Source organism: Phyllostomus hastatus, unplaced genomic scaffold, assembly GCF_019186645.2.
Source record: "Phyllostomus hastatus isolate PE091 unplaced genomic scaffold, TTU_PhHast_1.1 phas_scaffold_216, whole genome shotgun sequence".
Lineage (NCBI taxonomy): Eukaryota > Metazoa > Chordata > Mammalia > Chiroptera > Phyllostomidae > Phyllostomus > Phyllostomus hastatus.
The window spans coordinates 23,488,196-23,501,242 of NW_025334018.1; the positions used below are offsets into that span (position 1 = coordinate 23,488,196).

Sequence of the window (13,047 nt, forward strand, 5' to 3'; positions counted from 1 at the left end):
ACTTCATTCGTATCCTGTTAGTTTGTTTGCTGAAGACTTTGAGGTTGTGCTTCAGTGGATACAAGATTTCTTATCCTTGTCATGGTTAATAGTGTAGTACTTATAATTTCCCCTTAGCTTTGTAAAACAACCCAGGAAAAATGCAGAGGCGGCGTAGAGCATCGAAAGAACTGGCTGGGATGCCGGGGTTCAAATTCCGCTTTCATTTGCCGGCTACAGCCCGTGGGAAAAGTGGAGTAATTACTCTGTGCCTCAGTCTTCTCATCTATAGTGTCCCCTGGATCACAGGTTTTTATGAGGATTAATGACGATACTGAGAACACCGCCAGACATAATTAAGTACAAAGGTGTTTACATCTTGCTGTTTGTCCTAAGGGACACAAGAGGGCGCTCCAAGCCAACCAATGCTTATTTTAGAAGCTACGTCCCAATTCCACAGCCTTCCTGTAATTATTGATTTCTTGTTATTCCCTGAACCGCTCTTTTAAATCTCTTTGAGTGAACAGAAATCACTACCCCCACTGGCCAGACGATGACCCTGAGGCCACTGGAAGCTCTGAGACCGCAGTAAGTCCATAGATGAGCAAGACTATCAGAGGAACAGACTCAACGTCCTGCCGGTCTCAGTGGTGTAGAGAAATCGGGCTGGTGTTCATTCATTTGTTGCTCAAAGACTCAGTCAGCGCGGCTCGGGGTTCGGGAACGGGAGAGTACACAGGACAAGCTCTGCCCTCCTGGCGGAGTTCGGGGGCCAAGGGACCTCAAGAAGGTCTGTGAAAAAGTAGGGTCCCGTCACAGACACGGTCTTACACACGAACTTTTAAAATACGAAATGACTTCTTTTCTTTTTACAGCGAAATGGCCACCGTGGAAGGAAGGCTGACGCCAGAAAAAACTGTTTGTGCAAAAACAGGAACGCCGGGACTGGCTCCTGCCTAACAGGGACAAGACTGCGAGATTCCTGGTGAAGGTACAGCAGTTGTGACGGTAATGACAGTAATAATGAATCTGCTAAACGCTATGCAGTGAAAAATAAAAATGGACACTATGTACTAACAAGGGTTAAAGGATGTAAAGGGTGAGTGACTTTGTCTTGTGCCTCAGGTCACCCAGCACCGTGTGCGAGGCACACACCACGCCCCGCACGTGGCCGCACCCAAGGGCGGACTGTACAGAAGGTCGAGCGAAGAGGCCCGCCCCTCCCCCCATGGCTTTCGCGAACGGGCAAAACACGAGTCGTTTAGCGAATTAAATTAAAACCACCCAGGAGCTAACTAGTAATTGTAAAGAGATTTTAGGTGAGGAACTTGGTTTCTTTAAGAACTGAAGTTTGACCTTTAAACTTTCCAAGGCTACTTGATCTATTTAATTCGATGCGCTCCGGCCTCACCCTGGCTCACCTGAAGGCCTGCCCAGTGGAGGGTGCTGTTTGCTCACATGGCCACTAGATGGCGAGCAAATCCAAACCGCCCTGGGCAGCGCCGCGGAGGCGCAGCGTGCCGGCTAAGCCATCAATCATTAACTCTGGGTTGACCTTGTATTACTCAGGAGATTCCAAAGCTCGTTTCTGCACGGATTTTGACAGAAATAAATGATTAGTTCACCTGGCGGAGCTGTGATACTGGAATCAGGGCGCAGAGCAGTCAGCCAGAGGCTGACTCCCAGGGCCTTTGGGGAACGCACTCCCTACTCCCCGTAGAGGTAAAGGAAGGGTTGGGGGACAGGAAGCTCTCCCGGGGGGCCCCGTGGGCTCCGCCAGAACGTGAACTGAGCTGGAGCCGTACAGATGACACCCCCGAGGTGCCTGCCACTTGGGATGGAGGGGGAGCCCCGGAGGGGAACAGGCTGGGACGCGAACGCCAGGCTGCTAGTGCCGCGCGGAAACGAGTCCAGAGGAGGAAAGGGGGGTGCACACGGTCTCACGGAGAAGCCTCCTCCGTGTGTGTGTCTCACCTGCGAGTAGCCACTAAGCATTAGAAGCCTGGAGACGGAAACCTGGAGATGGAGGAAGTTTGCTCAAGTTTTATCTTCATCTTATTATTATTTTAATAGTGAGGTAGCCCTGACCTGGGCAACCGGTGCGACGGTGCAGCCTCCGATTAGCCACGTCACTGCTAATGTCGTTGCGGTTCTGTTAGTGACGATAAACACGGCCAGCCTTGACAGCATGCCCAGCACAGGGCAGAAGCCTTCATGTATCAATTTCTGATTTTTTAAATTGAATTCTAAATATCGTTTTATAAAATAGCTGGTATTATCACCTATTTCCAAGGGAGGAATTTGAGACTTGGAGCGTGTGTGTGCCTCTGCCATACGAATCTGCCTCGCGGGTTGCGACCCCCGCGCCTTCACGGCACAGACGCGCATTCACTCGTCAGACGCGAGATTCCACACGGCGGGTTCCGGACACTCGGGCTGCACAGGAGTGCACCTGAGAACAGACTCGGCTGCTCTTCTGGTCAGACTGAAAGGAGCATACGGACACGTTTCACGGGAGGATAATGAACATTGACATTTCCCCCTTGAGGTTCCCCAGGCTGAGAGAGCAGACGGGTAACAATGTACAGAGTGGCCGCTGTTCTGGCCCCTCACTCTGCGGGCAGAACCGGACGCGCGCACGGCAGTGTGTGGGTCGGCCGGCACCCGCCCCAAAGTGCGTCACTGCACGCAGGGCCGCCAGCCCACGGCCGGCGGGCCACATGCAGCCCAGGACGGCTGTGAATGCAGCCAAACACACAATCGCGCATTTACTTAAAACTTTATGGGATTTTTTGTGACTACATGTCGCAATGTATTGAATGTGTGGCCCAAGACAACTCTTCCTGTTCCAGAGTGGCCCAGAGACGCCAAAGGGTTGGACACCCCTGGGCCCTGCGGTCTGTAATCATTGGCTTCTCCTGTCTATGTCTGTGAACAGTCAGTGGTAAGAGGGCACTCCCATAAAGTGTCGCTTGCTGATCAGAAACCATTGGCCTCGTTTAACAGATGCGCAGGTGGAGGTTCAGGGAGGTGGAGCGAGGCCACGGTGCAGGGAGGGGCCGGGGCAAAGCCAGCGGGACTTCGGACTCAGGGAACATTTGCACCGAGCACTGGACTTGTCGAGAGGACCGGACGCTTGGGGACCTTCCCCTTCACCCACTGCTCCTGTTGGTCACGGACGTAACAGAACGTCCCTGACGCTCACGTGACCCAGGTGCCCTGGGACACGCATGGCAGGAGGGCCTCAAGGGGGGTTGCAGTTGGCTTCACTGTCGAATCCTGGTCGCTCATTCGCTCACTCACTCCGTCTTCATTCGCTGCACACCGGAACCCTGAGTGAGTCCGTGTATGGTGTACCGCCCCCAGCCAGAGCGCCGTCTGCGAAGAACAACGAGTGGGAAACACATCACTGCGGTGCAGGGTTTTGTCTCTGGAAAGTGAGATTGCAGGTGGCTTTTATTTCCCTCTTTTAGCTTATCTGGTTCCAATTTCCCCTCATAAACACGGATGGAGTTTGTGAGCCAACAACAACCAGCGGTATGCAGAAGGTCCTTTGGCAAACGGGAAAGCGATACATTTGTCTGAAGTTGCCAGAAGTGCTGCTGAGAGGCGGTTTGAGCTGCAGCTGCAAAGTGAAGACCCCTGACAGGACACTCCGATGGGACAACGGTGGGCGGGGTGGAAGCTGGCTGATCTGCACAGCCTGCATGCCTCCCCCGCCCCATCAGATGAGAAACCGTCCCCAGGGGTCCCCAGACTTGACTGTGCATCAGAGCTGGTGCGGGCGGGGTGGGGGAGGAGGCTCCTAAAACAGATGAGTAGGCCCCACTCCTGCTCTTGCGTTTCAGCAGGTTTGGGATCTGCCTGGGAATTTGAGTTTGCCAGGTCCCCAGCCACTCTGATGCTCCTGGTCCAGAGACCACAACTTGGGAGTCCGGCTTTAAGAAATGCAACCCCCGGCATTCCTTCAGCTTTCCACTGCCCCGCCCCACCCCCGTGTGCAAGCCCGTGGTTGCTAGGCACTCGGCACGGGCACCCGTAAGCCCGGAAGAGCTCACACCTGCAGCAGCCGCCAAGCTCCCACTGAACCTCGCTGGGAAAATTCTCGTCTGCAGCGACACGGACTGCGGCGTCTGCAGACCCTTTCTGGCGCCCATGGAGGCAGGCCCTTCCGGAGGACCTGCCTGGACCCCAGCCCATTTCCGTCCGGCATGCTGGTAGGTGCTGTCATGCACCAGGTGGCTGTTCCTTTTTCCTCCTCAAGGTCATCTCTCTCCCTTTTAAAATATATAATACATACAATAATAAAAATTCTGCCGTCCTTCCCCAACCAACAATGTGGGTTTGCACGGCCCGTGTCAACTGAACTGCATTCAATTGAAAAAAAAAAAATCAGCATGTAAGTTGACCGGGGCAGTTCAGACGGGTGTTGTTCCAGGGTCAAGTGCACAGGAAATGTACAGAACCCGCAAGTCTACAGAGACGGGAAGTAGATCTGTGATTGGCTGGCGGTGGGGAGGAGGGGGCCACCGAGATGGCTGAACGGTTCAGGCTTCCCCGTGGAGAGAATAGACCCCCAAAGTGGACCGCGGAGACGGTTGTGCACGTTTGTGAGTGTACTCGCACCCACTGAATTTTACACTTTAGGCGGAGGAGTGGTGTGGTATGGGGACTGTATCTCAGTAGCAAAGCTGTCACGGAGCCGGAGGAAAGGCAGAGCGCAATCAGCCCCAATGCACTCGTCCCGAATATTCGGCATCCGCCGGGCCGGATTCCTCTCCCCCTGAGGCTGAGAGGCCCTGATGTGCAAGTTTGATTTTTTTCCCTTGGCCAGAATTTGCCTACGTGCAGAAGGCGTTGCTTACTGGATATACCAGGTCTTTAAAGGTTTTAGGAAAATCAGATGCGTTGCATTTGTTACTATGGTTGGAAACGTCTAAGGCAGCGTTTCCCAAACTTGGTCGTGTGTGCTTTGGGCGGGGAGGCCTTTGAAATCCGGGATGCTCAGGTGGCGCTCCCCCCCCCCCCATTAAATCAGTGCGTGAAGGCAAGCGCAGGGCATCCAGAAGTTTCAAGTTTCTCCAGGTGACTCCAGTTTGCTGCAAAGTCTGTGAAATGTAAATAGCTTACATGAATTGTAAAAGATGTTTTTAAAAGATAGGCTCTGATTGGTTAATCTTATTGCTAGCCAAGACAAGAATCTCAGTGTCTGGGGGCTCTGACTAAACGCTATCCTTGCTAAACCTTTCACGGGAGCACGGTGTCTGCAGACACAGCTGTAAGGAATTTGCTTGACTGGAACCCTTACGTTAAGGCCGCGGCAGGGAAATCACCGTGTAGTTGTCCCAACAGAGCGTGGAGCCTGCGGTCTGGGAGGCGGGGCATGGGGTGTGAACCCTTCTCTTACTGATGCAGGTAAACAAAGCTATCTGCCGGCGACCGCGTTTTAGCAACCCCGTGGAGTTGGGCAACATTCTGGTTGGATTAATTCCAATCAAACAATGAAATCTAAGCATTCTAACTCCGATAACAACACAGCCGCATGGAACTCCAGAAGTTTTGACAAGTGTAACTGAATTTTTTCATGACCCAGCATTTAAATATTTAGGTCAGAAGGTCCTCAAGCGTCCTGTCCCGGGTCCGTCCCCTCGGTGTGCGAAGCCCGTGGCGCAGCCGGGGCCCCGGGTGTCGCGCACTCGGGGCCCGGCGGCGGCAGGAAGGACAGTCCACGTGCGGGAGACGCCCTGCTTCCACCCGCGGCCGGAAAAGGATCGCGCAGGCCAGGAAGTTTCGTTCGGGCCGCCCGAGCCCCCGCGGCCGCCCGGGATGGGCCCGCGAGCCGGGCGCGCGCTGCTCCTGCTGCTCGGGGCCCTCGGGGCCCTCGGGGTGCGGACCGCGGCGGCGCAGGGCCGAGCCCGTGAGTACGGCGGGGACGCGGGGGTCCGAGGACGCGAAACCGGCCGTGGTCCGCCCGCGGGGGCCGCCGGGCTTGGGGGAGGCGCCAGCTTCGCGCACCTCCCCCTCCCCAGCCTTCCGCCTGGGAGGGCCCGGCCGTGGGGCGCGGGTGCGTTGCGCGGCCGCCCGCTCGCCCGCCCGCCCGGGGCCTGGTCCCCACGCGCTGTCCCCACTCGGAACCAGCGCTCCCTCCCGGACCTGACGCTCCCCAGGGTCGGTCGTTGCGTTTCTCCTGGAGGCCGCTCTGGGTTAGCGGGTCTCCAGGTTTGGGTCACGGGTTTCCTGTCTCTCTGTCACTTCCCCCCTCACGTCCTCAGAAGTCCCCACCGAGGGCCACCGCGGCCTAGAAATCTGGACGCCGCCGGGCTGGGGGGCAGCACGCCGTGCGAGGGCCGCGGGGTGAGACGGCGGGGTCTGAGCCCTACCTCCGGGGAGACTGGGCTGGCGGCCCCTGACGGGGCTCTGCCCCGGCCTCACTGATTCTTGGCGACTGTCCCGCCTGGAAACGTGACTTTGGAACGGGAAGCCCAGCTGTGGTTTTCGGCGCTGGGGACTGAAGCGCCGTGCGACGGTGCTGCCTCATCCGGGGGCCGTCCCCGGTCCCCAAACACCGGCGGTTCCCGCTGGACTAATGCCCTGCGTTTGGGAACCTTCGCCTCTGCGAGCTGCCGGCCCCGCTTTGCCTGTGGGAGTAGGAGCTATCCATACGTAGGTGTTACGGGGGTTAAAGGACTTTCCCAGGTTGGTTACAGGGAATTTAGCAGGTCAGGTTTTCCGAGGCTGAGCACTGCATCTGTCCCCAGTGGGGGCCGCACCTGGGCCTTTCATCCTGAGGGCGCCTACCTGTTTCCTCAGGTGGGCATTTTAGGGCAGGTCTCAGGGCAGAGTCTGCAGAGCACACTCATCAAGGTCCTGTCTCTGCTCATTGGTCGGCCCTGGAGTGGACGGCCACTAGTCATCCCAGCCGGCCCTGACCTCTGCCGGCCACCGCCTCGTTTCTCCTGCTTTTCTGGGCCTGGAGCCGACCCCGGCTGAGGCCCAGATGTGTCTCCGGTTTGGCCCAACCTCAGCAAACCCGAGGCCCCGTCCCTAAGATTGTGTGATGCTGCTCAGACCCTCCTCGTCCCGAGGGCTCCGTGCTCAGTGCAAGGGGCTCTGCAGCCCCCGGCCCTCCTCCGAGGGGGTCTGCGCTGCAGGCCGCAGGGCCTGCTAGGGGGCAAGGGTCACCCGGCGGTGAGGTCCTAGCCTACAGTGGTTGTTTCCTCTAGTTTTGCCCTGTTGCTAGGCACCCGGGAATTTCTGCCCGGGGACAGCTGGTCGCTGGCCGGTCATTCCTGCTCTGCTCGGGCCTGTGTAACCGCCCCCTCCCTCAGATACGTGTGGAAGGAAGTTCCCAAGGGTCTGTGCGTGGTGTGACGAAGGGAGGGGTCAAAGGTGACTCCATTGGCCCGAGCTGCAGGGTGACACCGGTGATGCCGCTCCTGAGACGGTGAAGGCAGAAGAAAGAGCAGTTGAGGGAAATCGGTGGTTTGGGGCGGCAGTGTGCGGTTCCGATCGGCCACCCCGCGGGCGGAAGCTCTGAGAGTCCGGGGCGGAGGTGAGCTCCCGGGGCCGTCCACCCAGCAGCCTGCGCGGAGCCCGGCCTCCAGCCCAGCGTGGTTCACGCGCCGGGACCCAGCCCGAACGCAGGACGTGGGCAGACTCGCCCGAGCGGAGGAGAGGCCTTGTCCCTCCAACCTGCTTTGGAAGGAACTCTTCTTTATCGGCGCACCCCACAGCCCGTAACAGCAGGGTGGGCCCAGGGCAGGGTCAGAGACGGCAGCACTGAAACCCAACAGCAAACCCCTCCGGACTCGGGTCCGATGAGCCCTGAGCACCGACTCCTGAGCTCGGTGCCACAGCCGGGGACACCGCGGGGCTCTCCAGAGCCGTTGGCCCCAGGGTAGCCCGTCCCAGTTGGGTGAGTGCTGGGCAGCCTAGGCGGCAGCCCCACTGGGCAGAGGGAGGGCGCACCGGGGAGCAGACTGGACAGTCACTGCACGGGCGGGGCCTGGACCAGAAGGGGGTAGGAGCTGACTCAGGAGAAAGGGGCCTGCGTCTCCCAGGCCCACTGGGCCCACCGACGCCTGTTGCGTCCCCAGGGCCACACTCCCTGCGCTACCTCTTCATGGGCGCCACCGTGCCCGACCTGGGGCTGCCCCTGTTCGAGGCCTTGGGCTACGTGGACGACCAGCTGTTCGTGTCCTACGATCACGAGACTCGCCGCGCAGAGCCCCGCACCCCGTGGGCCTGGGGAGGGGCCGCTGGGCAGCTGTGGCTGCAGCTGAGTCAGGGCCTGAAGGGGTGGGACCACATGTTCACAGTGGACTTCTGGACCATCATGGACAACCTCAACCACAGCAAGGGTACGTGGGGCGGGGGCGCTGGCACTTGAGGTTCCGGGGGGGCAGGGAGGAGGGAAGGCGTTTGCTCCCCAGGCCCCTCGGCTTCTGGAGACGGTGGAGACAGCACCCCGCTCCTCTGGTTTCAGTGACGAAGCTGGGGGCACTGCCAGCGTCCCACACCCTGCAGGTGATCCTGGGCTGTGAGATCCTCCAGGACAACAGCACCAGGGGCTTCTGGAAATACGGCTACGACGGGGAGGACCACCTTGAATTCTGCCCCAAGACGCTGAACTGGACGGCAGCGGCACCCAAGGCGCGGGCCACCAAGCTGGAGTGGGAAGTGAACAGGATTCGGGCCAGGCAGAACAGGGCCTTCCTGGAGACGGACTGCCCCGAGCAGCTGCGGAGGCTCCTGGAGCTGGGGGCGGGGCTCCTGGACCGGCTGGGTACGGCCCGCACCCTGGGGACGAAGTGGGGGGCGGGTGGGGGCGCAGGCCTGCCCCTGGGCTTTCCAGGTGGCCGAGGCCGTGTTTCCTGTGGGGGGAGCTGAGGTCTGAGGTTTCCGCCCTGAGGTCTCTACCTTCTAAGTGAGATTTGCGATGCGACCTCGAGTCAGAGCTTTGGTTTATTTTCTCTGCGCGTGTGGCCAAAGACGCATCCGGTCTCCATTGAGCCAGACCCTGCGTGCGTATGTGCCCTGTAGGAGTCAGAGAGGTCCGTTGTCCCAGGGACACCCAGGCAAGAAATTGCCAAGAAAGGAAGCCGGTCAGAGAGCCGCAGACTGGGAGTTAAGGTTGTCTCCCAGAGCAGGCCATGCCCCCGCGGGCTGGGGATCCTGCCACGCCCCTTCTGGCTGGGACCCCCCTGGGTTGCACCGGGTGGGAGACCAGGGCCGAGCGCAATCCTTCCCGGTGCTCCGGAAGGGCGCTTTTATCAGATCCAGCACAATACGTTGACAAAGAGCAGAAGACGCAGCAACAGGTGCGCCTCTGACACACGGGGCAGGACGACAGGCCGCTGCGGCTGTTCCGCACGTGGCCACCCCCTCCGGAGCGGTGTCTGGGGACGCCTCAGCTCGCAGGCTGGTGTGTCTGCAGCCCGCTGGGTCTGCACAGGGCGTCCCCTTCCTTCCGGCGTCGGGGAAGGGGGAAGCGAGAGCCCTGGTCCTCGCGGGAGGGTGGGAGGGTCCCCCCTCCAGATTCTTCCTCCTTCCTGCCCAGTTCCTCCTTCGGTGAAGGTGGCTCGTCACGTGGCCTCCGCAGTGACCACTCTTCAGTGTCGGGCTCTGAGCTTCTACCCCCATGACATCACCATGCGGTGGATGAAGGACAGGCAGCCGCTGGACGCCAAGGACGTGGACGTGCTGCCCAATGGGGACGGGACGTTCCAGGGCTGGTTGGCGGTGTCCGTGCCGCCCGGGGAGGAGCAGAGGCACACCTGCCAGGTGGAGCACCTGGGCCTGGAGCGGCCCCTCACTGCTACCTGGGGTATGGACAGCCGGGCTGTGGGCCGCTGGGGGTGGAACCGGGCGCGCCACGCGGCGGGGAGGGTCTGCCCCCAGCCAGCCGCGCTCAGGGCGCTCCCTTTGCTGTTCCAGAGCCCTCGAAGCCCGGCCCCCTGGTCGTCGGAGTCATCAGTGGGCTCGCCGTTGGTGTCACCGTCCTCTCGGCCGGAGTTTTGTTCAGAACCCTCTGGAACAGGCAGGCTTCCCGTGAGTAGAGGACGGAGGAGGCGTCAGGGCCTCTGCCCGGGACGCACTCCGGTCCCGCAGGACGTGGGCAGAGGGAGGCCCTGGGTGGGGGGAGTGCGCCTTCCCTCTGTCTTTGGGAGCACCGGCCCCTCCATCGGAGGCAGTGTGGGGTTCGGGGTTCCTGCTGCATTCTCGGGAGCCGCGCATTCGGTGCGGCCTGAAATCCAGGGCGCGCGGTCAAGGTGGGGGAGGGCCTCGGGCCCAGGTGCAGCCACGAAGCCAGTGCTTGGGCGTCACGGGAGGAGCGACCTCGCCAGCTGGGGGTCGAGGAGGCCTTGGGTGTTGAAGCGGCAGGAGTCCCGTAGAGAAGGCGGGGACCAGGGAAGAGACCGTCTGAGCCGCTGTGCCCGTGCGGCCGCGGGAGGCCCGAGATGACTACTGCTCCCCGACCCAGTCGCCCGTCCCGCCTGTCTGCCTCCTGGGCATCTGTGGTTCGCGGGAGAGAGCGGCAGGCAGCCCGGCCCCAGGAGGCCTGGGGCCTGCGGGAAGTTGCATCGTGAGCGCTGGGAGCGGTGCGGGGGCAGAGGCGGAGGGACACAGTGCGAGGTGCAGAGCGCCAGGCGTTAGAAGGTGGGACGCGAGGCCGGGAGGCCGGTGGGAGAGCGAGGAAGCACCTGCAGGGGAGAGGGAACGGTGCCTGGAGTCCAGTTCCTTTCTAGGGAGCACAGGGAGGGGTCAGAGTTGAGGAGGGTCGGGTGGAAGGCCAGCCCAGCCTGCGACTCGCCCTGTCCCTGCAGGAGCAGCCCCGGGGGCCTACGTCCTGGCCGACCTCGGGTGAAGGGCTGCCTGCAGCCCGGCCGGGCAGGAGACAGGCCGAGACCTGGGGTGCGCCGGTGGAGTTCTTGGTGCCTGAGGACAGCGCTGGACCCAACCAACCAACAGGAGCCAGCCCAGGAACTCCCTGCCCTTCGCTGGTCCCCGTTCAGGTCTGTGACTTTCTATGGGCCGGCAGCCCCCGCCCACGGTGACGGCTCCCGGAGGTGGTGGGTGCATCTCCGGCTGCATCCAGAGCCGGCCTCGGTTTCCTGCCGCGCCTCGGGCCCCACGCACCTGCGTCATCTCATCTCCTGCCTCTGCCGTGAAGCTCCGGAAGTTTCGGGGACTCGTACCCTCCTTCTGAGTGTGTGGGAAGAGCTGTGGCCCTGCTCAGGGCATGCGTTCTCCTACTGCTACCGTACACACCCCCAGGCCTTTCCTGGGCCCATTCAAGTTTCCATGTAATCGTCTGCGTCTCTGTGTTCCAATAACGCCCCCGCCCCCGTGGGCGCCTCTGTCAGAGAGCGGTCTGGGCCATGGTCAACGCTAGGCCAGAGGTGAGGAGACACCCCTGCCAGAAGAGACATCCCGCATGTCGGTGTGCGCTAAGATCGTTTTCCAGAAAGTGGGTGGAAGTGCGTTGAGGAGGGTGCCTTCGGTCTGGCGCGCGGAGGTGTCACGTGGGTTTCCCAGACCAGTGGCGCCCCCCCCCCCCGCCCCCGTGCACGGCCTCTGTGCTGTGCCAGGCTCCAGGTGGATCAGGGATGTCCCCTGTGGTCTCCGCCGACCCTTTCCCTTTGTTCTGACCGCGCAAATGCTGACCATGGCTGCACTTACACAAAAGCACTTGCTTGGAAACAGACTCGGTCCAGAGCACCTATGTACCTGCATTTCTTCATAGGGTTCTTACAATGGTTCTTTGACATGAGAGCTGTTACCCCCTTTTTTTTAGCGAACACAGTGAAGCACAACTTGCCAGAGGTCGGGACAGTTTTCACACTGTCGCTCTGATCTCAGCCATCCCACCCACAGCGTTTGGACGCCTAGCTGCGTGGACTGAGTGGAAGAGAAGGGCCGTGGCCACCGGACGCTGCTCTCCCGCCTCCTGGCCTGTGTTCTCAGTGGGCTGGGCCCACGAGCCTGCCGGGGAGGCAGCAGCGAGCAGTCTCAGCCGGACTCCCTCTCCAAGTGCTGGGGGGGCCGGCATGAGCTCTCCCTGCCGGTGCTCCTGGGCGTCCAGGCCAGGGCTGCGATCGCCGGTGTCCGTAGTGGCTGTGCTGCTAAGGGGGCAGCGCGGCGCCCTCCCGACAGCAGTGCCTCCACAGTCAGACCCTGGGGGCGTTTCCCTCCACGAGCTGGAGCAACTCCGTCGTATTAAACATGGCAAAACGAAGCCACCCAGTGGCCTGGAAGGTCCCCAGCATCTTCCTGGGGTTCCTGGGGCTCCTGGGAGTCTGGTTCGTGTCCCCAGCTGTGCACATTCACGTCTTCAATCTAACCAGCCTCTCAGGAGTGCGCAGCTCTGGCTCAGTGGCTCACCCGACTCTGTGTGAGGGGTTCAAGTGCAAACGCCTCAGCCACGCATGCCGCCTTGGTGCTGCGGCCCGCCTTCGGCTGCAGAGTTGTGGCCTGAGGCGTTCTGTGTCGGAGGGCCGGTGCCTCAGGAGCCCAAGTGTAGCTCAAAAGTTTGCTGGTAGGGACTTAATTTGGGCAAAGAAATTTCAACTATTAAAAAAAATTTTTTTTCTGGTTGCAAAAGTTAAGAGGATATAGGTACATGTAATAGGGACTTACTTTAGAAAAATTGAAAATGAATTAAACTGAAACTGCCATTCCATTAGCCAATGATAAACTCTACTAATAATGTGTGCTACTCTCAGTATTGCTATGTGAAAATCTGTGAAGGCATCAAATACATCTATTTTAATAGATGCACGGTGAGTTGTGTTGTATGCAGCACGATTTTCCCGATATAGTTGTCCATCGTATTATGTCATTTGGGGAACAATTAGAGTTCATCTAAACATTCTACATTTGACTTCATGGGATATTTTCATTCAACTGTGATAGGTGAGTTCTTCATTTTACCTCACTCTCATAGCAGCAGCATCTAAACTGGGACACATTGGTTATTTTGTTAGTTATGACGAGGGTCTCCTGGTCTGGGCAGTGCTGACTGCTTTTCTTGATGTTTAAGTGTGGCACAGACTTGTGAGGACGGAC

The 13,047-nt window shown here is 59.8% G+C and overlaps 1 protein-coding gene across 5 annotated transcripts; it reads left to right on the forward strand.

Annotated features, from left to right (window-relative positions):
• Positions 1 to 5,513: 5,513 nt before the first annotated feature.
• HFE (homeostatic iron regulator) lies at positions 5,514 to 12,755 on the forward strand. Of its 5 annotated transcripts, none has more exons than XM_045817265.1 (6): positions 5,514 to 5,547; positions 8,076 to 8,339; positions 8,465 to 8,764; positions 9,539 to 9,805; positions 9,916 to 10,029; positions 10,806 to 12,755. In XM_045817265.1, exons 2-6 carry the CDS (start codon positions 8,102 to 8,104, stop codon positions 10,844 to 10,846), a joined length of 960 nt encoding a protein of 319 aa, XP_045673221.1. In that variant the 5' UTR covers positions 5,514 to 5,547; positions 8,076 to 8,101; the 3' UTR covers positions 10,847 to 12,755. The 5 variants fall into 5 exon arrangements, with proteins under 5 accessions (XP_045673221.1, XP_045673218.1, XP_045673217.1 ...); XM_045817262.1 differs by lacking the exon at positions 5,514 to 5,547 and adding an exon at positions 5,564 to 5,896 and having other exon boundaries at positions 9,581 to 9,805; XM_045817261.1 differs by lacking the exon at positions 5,514 to 5,547 and adding an exon at positions 5,569 to 5,896.
• The last annotated feature ends 292 nt before the right edge of the window (positions 12,756 to 13,047 follow it).

Coding starts and splice junctions, on each gene's coding strand:
- HFE (XM_045817261.1), top strand. CDS start 5,806: ATGGGCCCGCGAGCCGGGCGCGCGCTGCTCCTGCTGCTCGGGGCCCTC. Junction 5,897..8,075: donor GGCGGCGCAGGGCCGAGCCC/GTGAGTACGGCG, acceptor TTGCGTCCCCAG/GGCCACACTCCCTGCGCTAC. Junction 8,765..9,538: donor GGGGCTCCTGGACCGGCTGG/GTACGGCCCGCA, acceptor CTTCCTGCCCAG/TTCCTCCTTCGGTGAAGGTG.